Raw genomic sequence first — 22,657 nt, 5'->3', positions numbered from 1 at the left:
TATGATATTGCAGGGATATGCTGGATTAACGAAAAGACCCAAAAAGTATATGCTTTCATTCACTGCATTCTGAAATGGCTAATATAGCATAGAGATTGTTTATTTAAACATTTCTCAAAACTTATTCCCTAAAACTACTTGGGGCTAGAACCTTACCGAGACTTTGACAGTTTTAAACATTTTTTTCTAGTCAACCCCCTCCCCCTCATTTCTATGTTTAAAAATATTTTATTAAGACACTCACATTTATTAATAGAGAACTGAACTTAATAGTCCTACAGTCATCTATCATACTCTCCTTATTTCTAACTCTGTGAATAACTGATTTATGTTCTTTCCTTAAAATCTTAGCATTTCTTTAGAATCTTTCTCAGAAGTTCCTTGGAATCTTCAGCATTTTTATTTCAAAACAAAACAAAAGCCAAACATTAATTCTTTCTCCCACTTTTCTTAGCTCTACTGGTTCTTTAACAAACTTGAATTAATGCTTAGTTTTTTTTTTCCAGTTTCACTGACAAATCCTTGACATACATCAATGTATAAGTTTAAGGTGTCCAGCATGATGGGTTGATTTATATGTATTGTGAAATTAACACTGTAGGTTAACTTCTATATCTCATAAACATACAATAAAAATAAAAAGAAATTTCTCCTTGTGATGAGAACTCTTAGGATCTACTGTCTTGACAACTTTCCTATATATCATACAGCAGTGTTAACTACAATTATTTTCATTCTTTTCTTGCTCGATAAGGAAAGTATTTAAGATTATATGAATTTCCTTCCAAGTACTGCAAATCCGTAAGTTTAAGTATGTAATGTTTAACAGTTTTCTTTTGCAAAAAATCTGAATAAATGCACATTAAGCAGGATTTAGGAAAAAACAGAAATAAAAAGGAAAAACAAGATACCCACAATCCTATCATCTCAGTATAAACATTTTGTTGAAATCCTTTTGGATTTTCCTATGCTTTTATAAGTTAGTGAAATTATCCCTTTGCTAGTTGATATCACACTTATTCAAGTAGGAGTATTTCTCCATGTCAATCTATAGATACATTTCTAGAATTCCATCCTTACACATACTTGTCTAGGAACTTTCTGTTCCACTAATGTCTAGTTCTGAACTGGCTCAAACCACACTTCCTATTTTTATAGCTCTATAATCTGTTATTGGTTGACATGGTGAGGCCATCCTTTATATATGAGTGAAGCTTTCTATTAAAAGAAAAAATGCAGCTCTCACACATCATTCTTTAAGTGATATTCACAATATTAAGAGTTTCCACTGAGGAACACTGCATAGCTCCATTTATTCAAGTCTTCACGTATTCTCCTCACAGAGCACACAGAACAGGCCTAGGCTGATTTACCTCAGGTGACTTTTCTACCATGGCCTCTTTCCCAGGCCAGGTGGCTGAGCGATTCCAGTTCCTTTTCTCCAATTAGATTTGCAAAGGAAGCATTATTCCAGAAGCCACTTCACTTGGGCCTAAAGCTTCTGTCTCCAGTCGCTACCTAGATTTAAAATTCCAACTTCTCCCCTACTGTACCCCAATACCTAAGGCTTATATCTAATACCAGGACTCCTAATAGTGCCCCTGAGGCTTTTGGCCTTAAATTCATTTTATTTCTGGCACCTAGGTATTTCCCTTTCTTAATTTAAAGCTGGGTTTTATTTGTTATTTATTATCATATGAAACTGCTGATATTTGTCTATGACAATTACTCTGACAGTAATATTGCCATCATCCTTTTTATTTGTTATGTTCCTAACATGTCTTTGCCAGCTTTTTACTTTTAATCTGTGTCATTTTGTTTGGCTTAAAAAGCATATACTGACTCTTGAGTTTTTCTTTTTTTTCTTTTTTCTTTTTAACATAATCAATGTCATCACACCTGATAAATGTCACCCTATTTTTTTCATTGTATTTTATGATTTCTAATTTTGTTTCCTTGATTTTTATTATATTTTACTGTATGAAGTATAGCATACATCTTGGGAACTGTTTGTCTGGCTTATACATGTCTTTTCCTGGTAATTTCCTCTTACCTCAACATGGCTAAAAATACAACTGATGTGTTCCTTTAGTACCCTCTCACAAATATGGCCACAGCTGACTGACCCACAGGGATACCCAACTGAAGCCCAGACAATGGCTTTCTTCTTGGGATTTTTGGACTCTGGCCCCAAAAGCTGAAGCCAGAATTAGTTCAACTTAAAACTCAAGCTTTTAGTAGCCATGTTTCCTGATATCTGGAAAAGCTGTTCTGTGGCTAGAGAGAATGAAGCTAGCTAGAAGAAGAATTTAAAAAACAGATGGGGAGAAAGTGTTGGTCATGTTTGAGTCCCTGGTTTCTAATGTTCTTGAAGTGCACCCGTGTATCTGCCTTTCTGTTCTTGGTTGTTCAATCCTCCCTTGCATGTCTGTAAACCAAAAAGATTCTTTGCCAAAGCTAGTTCAGACTGGGAATGTCTATCACTTATAGCTAAGTTTTTATTAACTGCTCTTTTTCTAAGTTTTTATTAAATAAATCCAATACCATAAAGATGCAAAATGACTTTATTCTACCAATGGCTAATGTATATTTAAAAATACATACACACGTAAGTACATGTGCACACACATCCCTGAATACATTTTCTATGTCAAGAATGAGATTTTGTATGAAAGGAAGTTCATGTACATTATATCTTCACTTTAAGAGTTATATTTGGCATAGTTTCTCAGCTTTATATTTAGTTTTCATACAAACATGCCTGCTTTATTGAGTTAAAAAACATTCTAGGTGATGAAATGATGGATCTTAAGTCTTTTGTTTTTCCTTAGAAAAGTATGTGAGTGAGCTCTTGCTTTTTTCTCCCTTCTACTGCCCTCACATCTATGAGGTCATGCACCACTGCATTTATGTTCAAATAACCACATTACCTAGAAATTCCCTTGAGTGAAAAATATTCTATGTAGAAATGAACAATGAGAGATTTTTAACTTCATATATTGGGAAGGTATACAGTGGGAAATATATTTCTAGAACAAGAAGCAAATTTAAACACTGAAAGATGGAAAAAAAGTGACATACTAAAATATAATAATACTGTACATATTTTATTTTCACAAACAGACCTTCCACAGCAAACACTAGATTTAAAATTTTTATCTTCCTTACCCACAGTATCCCTGAACATACATTTCAAAATTAAATACATTTTGGTTAGTTGAGTAGGAGAGTGCAAATTGCCTCTGGAAAACTTAGCGTCAAAGACAGATACAGAGTTTTCCTTAAACTTCAGTCATCTCTGAAATGTGAACTCCATAGAGGGAAGAGACAACCTATTATTCATAATTCAAACGCTATTGCTACATACTATGTGTGGCACATAGTTGGTATGTAGATGTTTCAATAAACATATCTAGGAAAGTCTCCATGATTATTAATTTAAAATATCAATTAGAAGACACGGCAGCAATCTCTTTCTAACTCTTTACCTAACAAAATTAAACCTCATCTTAGTAATTTATAATTCATTCCTTCCCTAAGACAATCAGTGATTCCCCACCTTCACTGTATTTTCTGTACTACTTGGTGAGCTTTAAAAAATCCTAATGCCCAGAACATACCCCATACAAACAAAAACAAAAAACCCCAAAACCCCCAAACAAACAAGCAAAAACCACCACAGAATATTTGGAATGAAAGGCATGAGTCCAAGAAGATCCTCAGGTGATTCTAATGTGCAAAGTTTGAAAACTTTCTAGTAACATCTAGAGCACGAAAAGAATGAAAGACTTCCTCCTCTTCTCAATCCAGCTTGTCAGTCATTCAGAATTTGGGGTACATTAAGCCTAGCAGACCTCAGTATCATCTCATTAACAACAAAGTGGGGTCTACCTGTTTTCTGGAATATTTCTATCACTAATTTATCAGCACAAGTTTGCTGCAGATTAGGGTGGGGACATGGGGGGACCCAAATCACTAGTACACATCTTCAATTTCCCTAGTATTTTTCTGTCTTGGTAGTTCTCTACCCTTCTGACTATTCCCACTAATTTTAGCTCACTATTTAAACAGTGCTATTTTCCAAAACCCTTTCCCCTCTACTTTCTTTCCAGAGAAACCCCTACACACACATATAGCTTCATTTACCACCGTATCCCTGTTCATGCCTGAGTTCATTAGTGCAGAGTTCTCTTTTACACTTCACTTTTATCTTCATTTGTTTACTATTTCATCTCCACCTAACTCATAGGCATCTCAAATTTGATATAGCCAAAATTATATTATCTTTCCTTGAAATGTTCTAGCTTTCCTGTAATTTGTCCTAATCACACTACCGTTCTCCACAATAGAAATCTTGGACTTCTTCTTCACTGTCCACCAAAATATGCATAAATCTCTCCTTAATCAGTCTCCTGTTCTCTATCCCAACTGGCATTGCTTCAGTTTAGACTAATTTCTGACCTAAATTTCAGTTCAACATTCATAGAGCACATATGATGTGTAAGGCACTCTGCAAGATGAAGAAGAGAACATAAAAATAATTAAGATAGTCCTTGCTTTCAAGGAGCTATTGTCTAGTTTCTGGGAAGAGAAGCTACTATCTACTCTTCCCACAGCTGGTGAAAAATATTTACATAAACAAAACATGACTCTGTATGTACTCAGAGTCTTTACTGTGTTGGTTCTCAAAGCATGGGGCATGGCCCCATGGGGAGGTGGGGCTCATCACCGGGGTCTGTGAGATCAACACTATTTTCATTACACTACTAAGATTTTATTTACTCTTTTCACTGTGTTGACATTTGCAAAGATGATGCAAGAGCAATGTTGGGTAGAACTGCTAATTTTAGCACAAATCAAAGCACTGGCACTAAACAATAATTTTGGCATCGTATTCGTCACAGCCACACACTCCCAGTAAGAAAAAACAAAGCCACTTGTCCTCGATGAAGCAGTAAAAATCATTAAATCTCTAGCCTTGAGTACACATCTACTTAATCCTGTGTGACAAAATGGGAAGGACACATCTGTAAAGTACGTAACAAAGGACAATGGTCTTGATGCACAAATGTTTGACTTGTGAAATGAACAAAAACCATTTCCTTCAAAGGAACACCCTTTTTATTTGAAAGAACTTTTTGTTAGACTACAACTATTCAGACTTAAGGTATTTAGTCATTTTCCTAATGAGCTTGTCCTGAATTTCTCAAATGACATGGGCCTTCAAAGAGCTGACAGTAATTGCTGCCAATGATAAAATTCAAGTGAAAGTTAAAATTCTAAATAAAAAAAAGCTTTCTGTTCTGTGAGTTTTATAGTTTCCCAATATAAAGATTTTCTTCTATTGAGATTGAGTGATATTAACAAATGTAATTTTTTTGATATTGTATAAAGAAATGTCAAATTTTACAAGTGTGTATAAGTCAATACAATTAACAAGTCATGCATGGGTAAAAGAGCCATTCAAAGTTCAAAACAAACCAATGAATTTCAGTGGAATAGCACTCAAAAAAAAAAAAAAAAAAGGTTTACAGGCTTGAACCTTGACTAACTTCTGGGAATTGGCTTTGGGAATGTTCTCTATGTTACTAACTGATAAGGTTGTTTTGTATGACTAGGGCACTGAATCCTGCTGCAGAAGTCTGCCTAGATTGTGTAAACAATATGTTTTATGTTGAATATCTTGACTGGCTGAGCAGGCACAAAGTGTCTGTGTGACCAACTCCAAATAAAAGCCCTTGTCTCTGAACCTAGTTATGCAGTTTATTGCTGGAGGAAGAAGTGTGTTTTATGTGATCACAAGAAAAGACTTTGGAAGCCTGAATCTGGATTTCTCCAGATTCCACTGTAATAAACCACAGGTGTAATTACAACTGCTTCTGAATCTTAAATCCTTCTAGTTAATATGCAACCACGTAGGTGGTCCTGAGGTCCCAGAGTATGAAAAACTCAGTAATGTTTCCATAATCCACACTGCAGCTTAATTTTAAGAAACTGTATTTGCCAAGTTGTGATGTAGTGTCAAAGAAGAATAGCCACAAACTGTTGGAAAGGCTATTAAAATTTACTCGTTTTCCAACTGCGTATCTGTGTAAGGCCAGATTTTCTTTCCCACATACTTCAATCAGAACAATTTATCATCACAAGTGGAATGCAAAAGTAGATATGAGAGTTAAGCTGTCTTCTATTAAGCCAGAAATAAGAGATTTACAGTGTAAAATAAAACAATGCTACTCTTTATAGTATGTTTTTTAAATTTGGAAAAATATTCTTCATTGAAATACTTATGTACACATATAATGGGTTTCCTGGACCAAAAAAAATTGAGAACCAATGCTTCAGAAGAACAGATGGGCAGTAAATTGTTACCAATACCTAACACCATAGCTATAACTTGACTATAACACTGGTCCCAATAACACTGAGTGTTCCAACACAAATTTGTAATAGATACGCCAAGATGTTTTTTCTCTCAGCTCTTAGGGGGATCAAGAGTAGCTTGGGACAGTAAAAGACCCCAGATTAGTTGCCACCAACCCCACCAGTTTATCTCAGTGTGCTGTATATATATTATCATTTTATTGTCCATATGTACTATGGTATGTGAAAGGTTGGAAAGCATTGGCCTAGTAGAACTACCTTGTAGCTACTTACCTTGCTTCAAACATCCAAGCCATTCTTCACATTACTATCATTTGAAATGTACTGAACAAGTGAAATGAGCTATGGGTTATACTGAAAATCTTTGGAGTGATGTTACCATTTTTTTAAAGGACTCCCTAAAAACATTAGTACATTTTTTGATGTCAGTAATAATTTCAAAGTTCTTGTTCATTTCTTTTCTCACTAAAGTTCAAAATTAATATGAGAATTACAGGAAGCACAGTTTCTTTCTTTCCATGGCATTAGTCAAATTATATTTTCAAAGTGATTTTCAGATAGTGAAGTGAAATGGTAATTTATCAATGAAAATGTTAAACCATAACTAAACTAAAAAATAACAAGTTTTTCCCCCTAAAGTATTACTGAGAAAGAAACATTTACTAAGTATAAAAGAAAAAGTTTATCATAGCAAGTATCTATTCAAAATAAGCCTTCATTCATTCAGTAAATATTTGAGGGTTCACTGAACAAATCAGGGAAAAAGTGGGAAGAGAAAATGGTTTTGATACTGCATATGTTAAAATAATCATCTTTGAGATGTTTCTTCATCAGTTAATTTTGAATATACCTACCTTATACAGTTTTCCTGAGAGGATGAAATGAAATATATTTGCTATGTCTGAAATGTTACTGCATTTCATTCCTTTCATTTTTTTTAAAGTTGTGTTTAATCAGTACTGTGGCAATTATATTTACTAATGATTTTCTAGATAAAAGAAGTGTTATATTTTAGCCACATATGGGTTAAACAGCTGTTTGTAAATTAGTTTAGGAACCCTTTTGTTTCAATTGGGAAATGCACTGCAAATATCTTAAAAATCAATCTCAGAATAACACTGGTTTGTAAACTGTGTACTGGCTGTATAATAAAATACTAGGTAGGTAACAATATCTAAGTATAGTTACCAATGAAAATCCTAGTCTGTAATGGGGCATTAAAAGTGTTTGCTGAAACAAATTTAACCCGAGGCCTTTAAGAATTTCTTTTAAGTGTCTTTTAAGAATTTCAATAGGTGATACTCAATTTACTAACTAAAAACATCTTATTCATAAGATACTGTATCTCAAAGATGATGATAAAGAAAATACTAATTAATTTAGTGGTTAATAAAACAATTGATAAAGTGCTACTCATCAGAATACAGCAGCTAAAGACTGGCAATTTAGAAAAGTAACAAAAGTTGTGTAACTTTCAAAAAACATAGGTTAAAAAAGCAAAACACAAATAACTGAAGCCCACAGTGGAGCGAAAATCAGTTAAATTTTAGTAATAATTTCTTTTAAAAAAGTAAGCACACACAAAAACATGCAAGAGTTCTAGCAGGAACATAAGGTCTAAGAATTAGATACTAATCCTATCATGATATTTCATCTAGTTTTGATCTTTACGTCAATCTAAAGAAACTTTTTTTTCAAGTTCAAAGAAAAGCAAATTACTAAAGAATCCATGAATAAGAAAAATTAAATGAGGCAGATTTATTCACAGAGCAAAGGTTAGCAAGTGTTTAACCTAGTGTTAGCAATAAAGCTAAATTCTGCCTGTGAGTAATTAGTGGTTTTCAGGAAAATGAGAGAGAAAGGGCAGAAAAAAGGAGAGGAAGAAGAAAGTAAACGAGAAAAAATAATGGGGAAGACAGTAAATAAGCTTCTTTTATTCCTTCAGAACATGGTGTTATGAACTGTGTAGCAATGCCCCAAGATAATCATTATGATCCATTATACTTTTACAGTGTTCCTGGTATCAATCCAATGATACCTACTTTCACTATAGGATGGATAGACACAGAAACCACCACCCCTCGCCCCAGACAAAAAAGTAAAGGCTATGAGGTATGACCAAAGGACCAAGAGAGTTCAGAAGAGACATCTGAAGACAGCAGAGAGAGGTATGTGTTGAGGAAGCTGGTAGAGAAGAAGACTTCTATGAAGAAATAATATACAATCCAGGCTTTAGAGAAAAGAGTATAATTTTCACCATGGCTGGTGTGGTAGGCAAAACAGACACTCAAAGATGCCTATGTCCTAATCCTAGAATCCCTGAGTACCTATTACACGGTAAAAAGGACTTTGGGAGATGTAATTAAAGCTAGGGACCTTACAGATAGGGAAATTATATCTGATTATGTGACTGGGCTCAATCTAACTAAAATACATGAACCCTTAAAAGCTGACAATTTTCTCTGGCTGAAATTAGAAAGAAGCAGTGGGAGAAGTCAGAGAAATTTGAAGCATGAGACATGACCCACCATTCCTGTAGGGGACCATAAGAAAAGCATGAGAACGCAGACAGATTCTAGGAGCAAAGACTGGTGCTGACTGAAGGTCGGCAAGACGATGGAACCTCAGTTCTACACCCACAAGGAACTGAATCTGGCCAAGAATCTGAATGACCTAGCAAGAGGTTCTTCCCTAGACTTTCCAGTAGGGAACACAGTCCAGTCAACACTGTGATTTCAGCAGCCTAAATAGAGTACCCTGCTAGTCCTACAGAAACTGTCAGGTAATACATTTTGGTTATTTAAGACTGCTAAGTTTGTAGTAATTTGCTAAGGCAGCAAGAAAACTAATACAGATGGCAAGTTTCAGGAACAACTATATTCCAAAGCAGCCAAAGCAAAGGATGTGTGGGTAAGGAAGAATGGAAGAGTGGCTAGGGATGAAGCTGGTAAAGCAGGTAGAGCCTAAGTTAGAAAAAATCTAAGACTTCATTATTTAAGCCATGGAGAGGTGCTGAAACTTTTCTTTACAGTGGGAGAGATGATGAGTGACAGCAAATGGCAGCAATGCTGTTAACTGGGGATGAGAGGGAGACCAAGGGCAGGGAAATTGGTTAAAAGTGTATTACAATTATCTATGCAATAGATGATGAGAGCCTGAACCAAACCAATGAGAATGAAGAGACAGAAAAACCTGTAAGTTTTGGGGATATTTCAGAAGCAAAATACAAGTCTTGGTTCCTGAGTGATGCTGGAAATGACAGAGCAGTCCTAGATGACTCAAAGTAACATAGTCTTGATGATCAGGTGGATGATGATGTCTAATAATCAAGGAACAAAAGAAAGGCATTGTATTTTGAGGAGGTTAAAAACAGGAAAGGGGAAGTATACTCTCCTCCTTTAATTTTGCAATAAATGGAAGACACAATTAAGAGTTTTTAAGCAGTGAGTAAACACACAAAAGAAACCTCCATTTTGTTAGGCTCTATTACCTCTGCTGTTGCTTTCTGGATAGGCAAATGTAGGCTTATTTGGGGAACGTCGCAGATCACTATTAAGGAAAGGCTTATCAGGTGGATATATTACATATGGAGATGAGGAATCGTGAACCATACTTCCATTAGACTTTGATGGTTCTGCTAAGATGTTCTGAAAAATAAAAATACAGAAATTACCTTTCAAAATTTTAAACCACAAATAGCATATGTATATATACATATGTTCCACTGATGGAGACAGAAACTAAAGTCCATCGACCAAACACAACAGAATTCAATCATTACTTGAAAATAATAAAACTTTTAAAGCGTTTCATATGTCTAAATGTAGCCATATGCCAAATACTATAAAAAGAAAATAATGTTCACACAACTTGAATACAAATGCTGCAGAGATACTTAAATATGGTACTCACAATGAATATTGTGAGTATAGTTTAGTTTATTATAAAATAAATTAGTTTAATTTATTAATATAGTTTATTTTAAAAATATGTACTGTAAGATATATATTCAGAAAAGTAAATATTATCTTTTTGCAGTATCAGAAACTGCTAGAAAATGACTAAATTAATCTTTCCCCAATCAACTACACAATTCCTGAGTATCTATCAAAAGTCCAAAACTCTGGGGTATATAGAAAGAAAATAAGGCATATTCCTTGTCTCAAAAATTTTACATTTAGTTAGGGGGAAAAAAGGGAGAAGCCATTAGAAAACATTAAAGCTCATCAAACACATAAATATAAAACTTTATTTCCACACATATACCATTCTGCATTTGTCATACCGTTCAATTTGGGATTACATTCCACATGATAATTTTCAGTGCAGGGGATGCTAACTGTTTTGCTTTTTGTAGATGACTTCCTTTTGGTAGAAAGACCTAGAGTGGGAAAAGCTCAGGTGGAAGATATGACTGCTAGCTGCTCAAAACTCTCAGACATCCATTTTTCTTATTCAAATAGCCACAGTAAACTAGGTTCTCAACTCTTACCTTTGGGGAACTATGACCATAAAGTACCAGAATAATCTGTGTCCAGAAAAGTAAAAAGGAACAATGAATATTTACAATACAGTAAACTGCCTCCTGGAATAAAAGGCCATCAAAAACCATATTGTATCTATATCTTATTAAAAATTGAAGACTATATTTCCATGTTAAAAACCATGCAATTTTCCAGTTGATTTAAGAAAGCAAATACAAAACATACACTATGGCTGTGAAAACTAAAAGAGAGGGCAAAGAGCTTGGAAAGGGTAGGAGGTTAAGTCTCAAAAGCAGTACTTAAATCCATGCTACTCTACTGTGAAACGTGTGTTCACATGCAACAAGGACTAATAGTTGGCATTTTTTCAGCTTTTGGGCAAACGGACATCAAGTTTTGGAGGTGGCTAGAAAATAGGGTGTTCTTCAATTCTTAAAATATATAATACTGCCAAAGCTCTTGCAAAACACCATGCATAATCAATCACATAGCTTAACTTTAAATATTGTTCTTCACAGAGAACCTCATGTCTCCATACAACCTACTAGAATCCTATCATTTAACAACTACCGTTCAAAGAACAATGGTTAGGAAGCATTTAACATATCTATGAACACAAACCATGAGCAAATTCACTTATGATTTTCAAAATGAATTGTATTAGTATTACCAAACACTGTACAAATACTAACAGAAAGATTATGCATAAATAATTTACCAAAACCCAAAACAAAACAAAAACAAAACACCCAATCAAGAAATGAGAACAAACCATCTTTGCTAAATTCATTGCCTGCTAGCTCTTGTAAAATGAACAGTTCAATATTTGTCTTTCAACAAAATTTGTTACATATACATCATCAAAATACTGCTTGGGTCAGTTGACAAATTAAGAAAAGTCTTAATATAAAAACGCAAGTTATAATGAGACTTTTTTTTTGAATAGTAATTCTAAATACATTCCATTTTCTAAGTCAGTCACCTCATTTTGAATGTCAGGGTTTAAGCAATGAAAGTCATTGTTAACTATGAATGTTTTGGATCAATGTCCTCATTTGCTGCCAGAAGTCTGAAGCAAAGAATAGGAAGAATACATAAATCAACCCAAAGCAAAAGGAAAGAAAACAAAATGGCTTTATAAAAATTATTTACAAGAACTATTTTGAAATAAAATTAAACCAAGAAATAAGAAACTGATAACTCAATTACGTACACATAGTGTCTATTAAAAATTGTAGAGGATAAAATGTGGTACCTACATACGATATTATTCAGCCTTAAAAAGGAGGGAAATCCCATCACGTGCTACATAATGGATGAACCTTGAGGATATTATGCTTAGTGAAATAAGCCTGTCACAAAAAGACAAATATTTTATGATTCCACTTACATGAGGTAAAGTAGTTAAATTCATAGCAACAAAGTAGAAATATGGTGGTTACTAGGGGCTGGGGGAAGGTTGCAAAGGGGAGTTGTTTAATAGATACAGAGTTTCCGTTTTGCAAGATGAAAAAGTTCTGGAGATCTGTTTCATAACAATGTGAATATGTTTAATACCACTGAACTGTACATTTAAAAATGGTTAAGATGATAAAGTACTAGGTAAACAACTAAAGATAATAAGAAAATAGTGAGTTGTCACACCAACCTGACCTCCAGTAGAATCAGGATAATCACATTCTATGTGATTAACCAAAAAATTAACTAGCTTTTAAAAGAGAATCCACAAACCTACTTGCATCTGTTCTCACACACGTAACACAGGGAATGAGCTTTGTATAATGGACCTATCTCCACTTACCTACTCAAAGTCTTGGTTATCCTTTCTAAAGGACATGGTATCCCTCCAGATGCCATCTATTTCTCCCTCCCTACTAGACCTTGCACACTGCCATTTGTAAGGAAAGGAAGGGAGGGAAGGAAAGAAAGGGAGAGAAAGAGGGAGGGAGGAAGGGAACAGAGAAAGTGGAGGGAGGGGAGGAAGGAAGGAGAGACAGACTTTTCTGAACTTTAGGACTCCTCTTCAGCTCCTGTCTCATTTCTCAGCTTTTATAACAAAGTCCCTCAAAATACTTGTTTGTAATTGCTGCCACTTCTTAATCACCTTCCCTATTGATCCCCTCCAGACTTCAATCCTCACCAATTCAGAGAAACAGCTCTTCAAGTTCACCAGTGACTTTTACAGTGCTGAACTCAGTGACCTCCCAGAAGCATGTGATACAGCAGATCACTTCATTCCAATACTTCCTTCAGTGGATGGAACACCACAATCGGATTTTCCTTCTAACACCCAGGCGTCTCCCTCAGAATCTCCTGGGCTCTCTCTCCTTCCTCTTTCTAAATGCTGGAGCTTCCCTAAAGCTTAGTCCTTCCTCCTCTTGTCTTCATCTACATGGATACCTCTGATGATCTCATCCACTCTCAGGGCTTTCAAAAAGCCTCTATCTGCTGATAACTTTCAAGTTTAAATATGGAATATATAGCTCTCCCTCTTGAAACTCTATATTCAAATCAACCTTCCTACTTGCTGTCTCCACTTGGATGTCAATATGAGGACCCCAAACTTAACATGTCTATAACCAAATTCTTGAATCTATTTCCCAAACCAACTCCTCAAATGGTATTGCATACCACAATAATTGGCACCACCACCTACCCAGCTGCTCAGGCCGAAACCCTTGCACGAGTCATTTTTCATACACATCTCACATCCAATCTTTCAGTATATCTGGTTGGGTCTCTGTCTTTACCATATATTCAGAAAGTCTTCAACTTCTCATCACTTCCACTACTAATTCCCTGCTTGACACCACTGTGATCTTTTCGTCTGGACTACCATAATAGCCTCCTAACCACTTTTGTCAAGGTCCCCCCAGTCTGTTCTCCAAATAGTAGGTGCTATGATTCTTTAAGAAAATAATTCAAGTAATGCCCCTAATCAAAACCTTCCAATGGCTTTCCATCCCAGAATAAAATCCAAAATTCTTACCATGACCCCACATTAACTGACCCCAGGCTAACCCTGACCTCATCCCTTACCAGTCTCTCTCCACACCACCTATCCCAGCCCACCCCACCCCCATATTTTCCAGCCATACTGACCAACTTTGGGATTTCTAAAATGCACAGTACAGTTTTCATTTGCTACATTTAGTCTGCCTGGAAAGCTCCCTTCCTCCCACTACTCAGTTATCTACTAAAAAGTCTGTCAGTGAGGTTTTCCCTGACTACCCTATCTAAAGTAGCACCTTTTGTCACTGTATCTCCTTACCCTTTTAAGAAACACTATTTCTACCTGATATATTTATCATCTCTATGCCCTGTGGAAAAATTAAAAATATATTTAGTTTTTGTCCCTGAAAGAGGTTTAAAAACTCTCAGAATTTTTAAGTGATAGGAGTGTCTTTGTTATGGTAATAGTGGGGGCCGTGGATAGCTTAGGATGAGGGCAGATAGCCAGAAAAACCTACCAGGCGATTAGAGGGTTAGAAATTTCAGTCCCATCCCCTGCCCTCAAGAGAAGGAAGAGGGGCTAGAGATTGAGTTCACTCACCAACGGCTAATGATTTACTCAATCCTACCCACATAATGAAACCTCCCTAAAAAACTCTTTGTTCAGTGAGGTCCCAGGAGTGTCCAGATTGGTCATGGAAGTCCCTTTACATCTTACCCTGTGTGTCTCTTCCATTTGGTGGTTCTGGAGTTGTATTCTTTATAAGAAAAAGTTTAAAAAAGGTTTTAATTATAAGTGTAGTGTTTTCCTGAGTTCTGTGAGTCACTGTAGCAAATTATTGAACGTGACAGGGGAAGAGTCAGAACTTAATCTACAGTTGGCTGGGCAGAAGTACAGGTTCCCTGGGGACATCTGGGACTTGCAGGTGGCAACTGAAATGGGGGCAGTCTTGTGGGACCTAGTGTCTTAACCTGTGGTGTTTGCACTATCTCCAGGTAGTGTCAGAATTGAATTGTAGGACACCCAGTTGGCATAGAAAAATTGCATGTTGGAAAAATAGAGTCACCCCATTATGGGTTTAAGTTCCAAAAAGACACTCAATAAATATGTTTAATAAATCTGTTGAACGAATTAATTATATAAATATTTTACAAAACAGGAAAACGGCATAATGCTTATAAAACTGAATAATCCTATTCAATAAAGTTACTATAATCTCTTAGAAGACAAAAGCTTTTGGCTTCTTTTGTACCAAATAATAGCACAAATGTCATAGGGAGGCTGTGTAGAAAGAGTTAACATAGCAGACTCGAGGTCTGCCTGCAAGGTTAGTTCTTGGCTGGTATTTTGGAACTTGAATGTTGGGAAGGTTCCAAATATTGTCACCATTAGAGTCAGGGGTCCCCAAGACCAGCCCCGGGTTCAATGATTTGCTTGAAGAACTGACAAAACTCAGCACAGAGTTATACTTACGGCTATGATTTCTTACCACAAAAGGATACAAAGCAAAATCAGAAAAGGGAAAAGCTACAAGAGATCAGGCGCAAGCTTTGAAAATTCCTCTCCAGATAGAGTCATACAGGATGTGCTTAATTCCTTGAGCAACTAATAGTGACAGCTGTGTCAAGTGGCGTCTACGAAGGAAGCTCTTCAGACTCAGTGGCCAAGGTTTTTATTTGAGGCTGGTTATACTCCTGACTCCCAGAAGGAAAAGAGGTGTTCAACACTGTTTGCATAAACAGTTTAAGCACAATAAGCCACTCTTTCCTGATTTAGGTTAAAGTTCTAGATCTGTGTAGGAAACTGTTTACCACTCAAGTTCACAGATGCCAATGAAGAGCTAACCTTGCAAACAGCCCTTTCTAAAAATAACAAGTCATCTGGAATTCTGGAAGATTTCAAGAGAATTATTTTCTGTCTTCAATGCCATATGCATCCAATCATGGTACCTGAGAACTATGGAAGGGCAAAGGATCCTTTAAGCATGCCGTTTATGCTATCTTCTCTCATATTAATACTAAAAACAACCCATAAACCTCAAACTCATCTTGCACTTTACAACCTACACTTTCATTATCTGGGGTGATCTTCACAACATTCCTGACAAGTAAGAAAGTATCTCCACTTTATAGTTCAGGAAAATATACTTGGATTTATTTTCAGAACAATGAACATGGTATCTTAGATTTGTTAGCACACTGTTTTCTCTAAGCACACTCATATTCTCTTTTAATTATCACAAGAACCCTATGAAGCAAGCATAGCAAATATTACTGTCCCCATTTTGTAGGTGAAAAAAGAGGCTAAGAAAACATAAACCATTTGCTTCAGGTTTCACAGCTACTAAGGAGCCCAAGTCCAGCTCCTAATCCAGTCCTCTTTCCAAATATTTTTCCGACTAAAATGATATGATTCTAGGAAAAACTTTCAGGATTAAAGGCAAAACGTTTAACCTGACCACTTTCTTTCCTGGTAGCTTTAGTTGTTAGGGCAAACATCCTACTTAGGAACACTTATAACTCAAGTATTTATTTATTATTTATTTATTTATTTATATTTTAAAAAGACTATTGATTGATTGATTGAGGTATGCGCGCTCTTCACTGTGGTGCCTGGGCTTCTCTCTAGCTGTGGCGTGCGGGTTTTCTTTTTCTCTCTCTAGTTTGGTGCACGGGCTCCAGGGTGTGTGGGCTCCACAGTTTGCGGCACGCAGGCTCTTTCCTTGAGGCACGTGAGCTCAGTAGTTGTGGCGCGTGGCCTCAGCTGCCCCACGGCATGTGGGATCTTAGTTCCCCAACCAGGGATCAAACCCGTGTCCCCTGCATTGGAAGGCAGATTCTTTACCACTGGACCACCAGGGAAGTCCCCTCAAATATTTATTAAACATCTCTGTGTATGACACTGTGTTAAGTGTGAAGGATGATAAAAAATGTATTATTACTTGCCTTCTTTTCAAATGTTATGTGCAACACAGCTGGAAGAAATAAAAATCAGGTACATAAAAATTTAAATACCATTTAGCAGACCATACACAAATACATAGAAAACATAAAGCAGTATGACCAAGGCGGGGTTATTCCAGGAATCTAAAACTGTCTGAACATTAGAACATCTTTTGATGCAATCCATCCCATTAAAGTGAAAATCCATATGAGCAACAAATGCAAAAGAGTAGTCAATAAAATTTAATATCTAGTCATTATTAAATAACTTTTTTCTTATGGTAGTTAAAAAATTTACCAAATAAATGGCAACATATTTAATGGTGCAAAATTTAAAACATCCCCTTTAAATTTGGGAACAAGGCAGAGATTATCTACAAGACAACTTCTAGTCAATGTTGTGCTGTTATTTCCTAGCCTGCACATTAAGATAATGAAAAGAAATAACAGATGTTAAAACTGTAAAGGAAGAATCCAAACTTCACTGATTATGACTGTCTCAAGAGAAAATACCAAGAAACCTCAATTATTAGAACTGGAGTTTAGGAAAGTTGCTGAGTAAAATTAATATGCAATAATCAATAATAATTCTATGTACTAGTTAGAAAATGCAACTTATGAAAACATATTAAAAATAAAGTAACTAGAAATAAATTTAATAAATATACAAGACCTGAAACTATAAAACTTTAATGAAAAATGTTCAAATAAATGTTACTCCAAAAAACTGGAATAACATGTTCAGACAGCTCAATATACAAAAAACATCAGTTATTCCCAAAATGAACTAGAAATTCAATTCAATTTCAATCAAAATTCCAATACCAGATTCTAGAATTTCTACTGAAGAACAGCAGAGGACCAAGAATAGCTACCATTTCTTCTGAGGAACAAGGAAGATAGTTGGCCTCTCAGACCAAAAAAAAAAAAAGGAAATCATTAAGACAGTGAGTATAGAAAAATACAACAGTGGAACAAAGAGCCCAGTAACACGTCCATACACATATGGAAATTAATATACTGACAGCTGGAATTGTAAACCACTGGGGAAAGGACGAGTTTAAACAAGTAATGCTGAAATGCATATCATAAATAAAACATCCCTACCTCTTAAGCACACAAATTAATTTCAAGCAAATAAAAGACAATAGGCCCCAACTTTAAAATCTGTAGAGAAAAATACAGAAGAATATCATTAAGGCCTTGGCTATAAGGAAGAATTTAGCCGAAAAGCAATAATCATAAAAGAAAGAATAAATTTTACATTAAAATAAAGAACTCTTGCTAATCAAAACATATCATAAAAAGACAAGCCAAAGAGCGTTAGAAGACTCCTAATAGTTGATTAACATCCAGAATACATAAAGAATGACTATAAATCAGTAAAAAAAAAAAAAAAAAAAAAAGACAAACCAATTGAAAACAGGCAAAAGGTACTAAGAGGCATTTCACAGAACAAGAACAAAACCCACAAAAGACTAGTAAAATTATGAAAAAAAAAAGTGTATCTTCACCAATGATCAGAGAACACAAATAAGAATAAGAAGAGGACACCACTTCACACTCGTCTCTCAGCAAAAAAAAAAAAAATTGACACAACACCACCGGTTAAAGAGGATATAGATTAAAGGGGACTGTTGATGGGAATGTAAACTGGTACAATCACTTTGGGAAACAATTCAGCATTAAAGCCAAAGATGCACACACTCTATGACCCAGCATTTCACTGAACTATTTTCTCTCTCTCCTCAAAAAAAAAAAAAAGTCAGTCCTAAGTTTCTAAACATACACTACAACCCATTACTGAGTTGTAACCCACAGCCCAAACCTGCGTTTCAAAAATCGCTGCTCCTCAAACTTTTTGGTCTCAGGATGCCCTTACACTTTTAAAAATTACTGAAGACCCCAAAAAGCTTTTGCTTATGTGGGTTATATCAATTGATACTTATCACATGAAAAATTAAAAGAGAAAATTTAAAGATATTTACTAATTTAAAAATATTAAACCCATGATGTTATCATAAATATAATTTTTGAATGAAAAATAACTATATCATCCAAAAAATTTAGTGAAAAGAGTGGCACTGTTTTACATTTTTTGCAAATCTCTTTAACTCTTGGCTTAAAGAAGGCTGCTAGATTTTATTTGCTTCTGCATGCTCTGTTTTGGTTGATGTACATGAAGAATCTGGTCTCCCACAAAGTGGCTGGATAAGGAAGGACACTGTAGACCCCCAAAGGTCTTCAGACCACTCTTTGAGAACTGCCATGCTAGAGAAAATTTTGCACATGTGAAACACATAGAGATGATCACAACAGGACTGTTTACAATAGCGGGCAAACAAATGAACAAACCCTAAAAACCCCAAAGCCCATCAAGATACTATACTATACAGAAATATAAAAGAGGCTCTGCCATTTACTAGTTGTGTAACCTTGACTTAACCTCTTTGTCCCTCATTTTGCTCATTCAAAAATGGAAATACTAATGCCAACCTCGTAAGATTATTATGAGGATTAAATGAGTTAATATATAAAAAGTATTTAAAATGCCTGCCAGATAGTACTATACTAGTATTATATATCATTATAATCTCAAAATGTGTGTGTGTGTGTGTGTGTGTAAGAGAGTAAAAGAGAAGCAGGAAGATGCACTAAGGGGCATGAAGGTATTCATTTTATTATTCTCAAAAATAAATCCTTCATATATTTAATGTTATGAAATCTATGATACATTCATAAATCACTTTTAAGAGAAATACAGAGCAGGTTTGTCAATAGGCCTGGCAAAAAAGCCAGGGAGACCAATTAGGAGATTAGCTTATTAATTAAGTCCAAAGTGACCTAAGAGTGTTGACCACGGTTACCGGGGAAAATTTAAAACAAAAACAGGAAAGATATTCTGTTTCAACACTAGGCTGCCTGTACTTTCATTATCATTATGCCTGATCATACATACTTATTTTCCTGAGGTTCTCCACTAGTGGGTTAATACACAGCAATCTTTCAATAAATGTTAGCTGCTAGTTGTTACTCTTCTTGCTGTTGTTGCAGAGAAAGAATGCTTACAAGAACAATTCAAAAGTATCACCTACTTCCATGTTGTTCACATTTGAGATTTACATTGCACCTGCTTCCCAAAGACTGTTATTTGTGAATCTATCTGATAAAAATCCTTGCCTCCTAAAAGCATTTCCATTTACTATACCTATACTGAGTTTATCAATGTTAAATACAATAAAAAGTTAATGTTCACAACCCTGAAATCTCATTATGAGTAGCCTTCTGAGTTCATGTTGTAGTTTTAAAAGGTCTTCTTTCGTTGCCTTATTTTATGATCAGCTATCTGTTAAGCCGGAGTGCTTTTTAAATTCTGTTGGAAATGCCAGCCTTATTTCTGACAGGACAGTTAAAGTATCTAAGCAGGGCCATTTCTTATACACTGATAAGTTAAATTTAGTCATTTTTGTTTTGAGACATAGTGACTTCCAAATTAGACATTTTGATTTAGCAGGTAAAGTTAGGAAAGTTATACTTTGACTTGTAAAGGGTCCAAGGTATTCTTAGTGTACTCTGAGTATTTCGAATCCACTTAAAGCTGAGCTTAGCATATAAAAATATATATGCTTTCCTATTAAACACTCTATAGGATTTCTGTCCAGGGTACCTTAAAGACTAAGGGTTGACCACACTCCAGTAACCACTCTCAGCTAGGTGGCCCTGGCAGAGTTCAGCTCAAGTCAACATTTATAGGAGTTTTCCTTGCTCAGTCTCCAAGTGCTATTTTGAGAGTGGTGAAAAGCCCTCCTTTCCCAATTATGTTTAATTATTTTTTTCTCCCGATTAAATTTAATTAATCACAACTCCTATATCATCTCATCCATCTACTTACTGACACTTCTTAATAGTCTAATAGCTCGTCTTTTATCTTCCCTTTCACTGATCTAGTTCCTGGATAACTCCAATTGTTTCCTTCCTTCTTTCCTCTTAATCTTCCCTGACCTCTCTACAAACTTGCTACCCCCACTGTGCTGAAACCCTGAAGATCACTTCTGGCCTCATTAACACAAATTTTAACAACAGTCACCAAAAACTGAAACTGAGGAAAAGTGTGTTTTCACCAAGGTGACTCTGCTTTTACTGTCCCCCTAGGCTTTTCCCCGTTAACTTCTTTGACAACCTTACCCTGATATTCTCCTCTCACTATCCCTCTGTTTTCATATTTTAATCTATTTTTACAATTCATCTAACCGAACTCTACCGCCACACTACCTCTGCTCAATTCAAATTTTTACAAGTTTTCTGAAAACACCTCTTGTCTTGGCACATATTCCAAAATGCCTGCGGTGCGTTTTTCTCCTTCCTTTTGTGTTCCTGGGACAAGCATTTCCGATTCCTTCACCACCCAGCTAGCTCCATCTTCTCTACCCAAGCACTGCTAATCACTCTCGCCTAGATTATTCTAGCAGGGTGGCATTTATCAAAATGTACTGTGTAATAACCTAATTACGTGTAGTTTCTCTTCAGTGCTTTGCTCCTTCAGAGCAGGGGTTCTCCCCTATTCATCTGTGTAATCCTAGAGCCTAAAAGTACACCACACACTCAGCATTTGCTAGATGAAGAGCTAATGGCTCCAACTTGAGCTGCTTCACATTCACATTTACTGCCTATTGGGAATACCCAATGCGGCGGGTCCCGCTCCAATTCCACAAAATACCAGTGACTGAATAGGCTGGTGGCTCTTGTAGAGGCCAATACAATATTTAAGATTGGCTCCCCTTGTCGCTTCTCTAAAAGGGCATTTACTACACATTGAGGTCACCGTAATATAGAGAAAGGCGGGAAGCGCGCGCGCTCGAGGTAGGAGGAGCACAGATCGAAGTTACTGGGAGGATGGGAGGGGGAGGCACTGCAGGCAGAGGAATCAGCAGAAGCACTCGAGACTGCGTACAATTCAACAGCTGCCTATTAAGCCGACTAGAGCGCCCACCTGGTCTCGGAGAATTTCCAAGAGGGGCCGTTGCACCCACGAGACCCAGGAGCCCTGTTCTCGCAGGCCAAGGTGTAGGTAGTCATCCCTGCGAGTCCAGGCAACGTTCGGCAATCTGGGCGGCTAGGCCGAAAGACGAAAGCAGCAGGTGGGGAGTGACGGGCCCGGCCTGTCTCAATGGAAGGGTGCAGCCTTGACACAGGAGCAGTGGGCGCTGAGGTAGCAAGGGACGATCTAGGCGCCCCCCGCCGCTCCCCAAGATGGAGTGAGACTCTGGGCCGAAAGCGCTCTGAAGAGGGAGAAAAAGCAAAGGGGCGCCAGGACCGACCCGGGGCCTATTCGAACGTCAACCGCTTCTTACCGAGAACTGAGAAGCCGAAGTCTCAGAGACCGACGCTGCCGCCATCTTCCTGCCGACCTCCGCAGCCCCGGGAGGGTCCGGGTTCGCGTGCTGTTCTTCAAGATTCGAGAGCCGCCCTCCAGGGGCGACCCTAAGCCGAACCCCTGATGGAAGGGGCTGGGGTGTTGGTCCCGGGTCTGGAAACCGCGGCCACACACCCCCACAGGGCCGCCCACGCTTGCAGTGCACACCAAAAGCGCAACACGTCCTAACGGACGTCCTGACTAGCCAATCAAAAAATCAGACGTCTTCCGGTGGTAGGAGAATCCGCCTCTTCCCTCGGTGACGTCACAAGGTAGCGCGCCGCGGGGACCGGGCTGGCTGGCTACCGGGCGGCTCTTGAAGGGGTTCTGCACAAGGGCGGGCATTCTCGAAGGGGAAGCGTGGGCGAGGGGTTGTGTTGTCTCCCGTGGCGATTGAATGGGATGACTGTAATAAAATAAAAGCGAATGCGAAGCTCAAAACACTCCATCACTTCCCTTGCGTTAATCGCCGGAGACAGCGTGA

General features: G+C 36.9%; 1 protein-coding gene across 5 annotated transcripts in view; it reads right to left on the bottom strand.

Moving 5' to 3' along the window:
- Positions 1-22,432, bottom strand: part of CEP57 (centrosomal protein 57) — a 42,626-nt gene extending 20,194 nt beyond the window's left edge. For 2 of the 5 annotated variants that reach the window (XM_082339964.1, XM_082339968.1), the window contains exons 1-2: positions 22,112-22,431; positions 9,872-10,028 (exon numbers count right to left, since the gene is read on the bottom strand). In XM_082339964.1, the coding sequence (XP_082196090.1) occupies positions 9,872-10,028; positions 22,112-22,156 (202 nt within the window). In that variant the 5' untranslated portion in view covers positions 22,157-22,431. Of the gene's footprint in view, positions 1-9,871; positions 10,029-10,666; positions 10,763-21,750; positions 21,920-22,111 lie in introns of all 5 variants that reach the window. The other 3 variants (XM_082339966.1, XM_082339965.1, XM_082339967.1) reach the window with 3 other exon arrangements.
- Positions 22,433-22,657: the final 225 nt, after the last annotated feature.

Source organism: Balaenoptera borealis, assembly GCF_965194805.1.
Source record: "Balaenoptera borealis genome assembly, chromosome: 11".
NCBI classification, from domain to species: domain Eukaryota; kingdom Metazoa; phylum Chordata; class Mammalia; order Artiodactyla; family Balaenopteridae; genus Balaenoptera; species Balaenoptera borealis.
The sequence above is the reverse complement of the archived record's forward strand: the minus strand, read 5'-3'. Positions and strand labels throughout refer to the sequence as shown.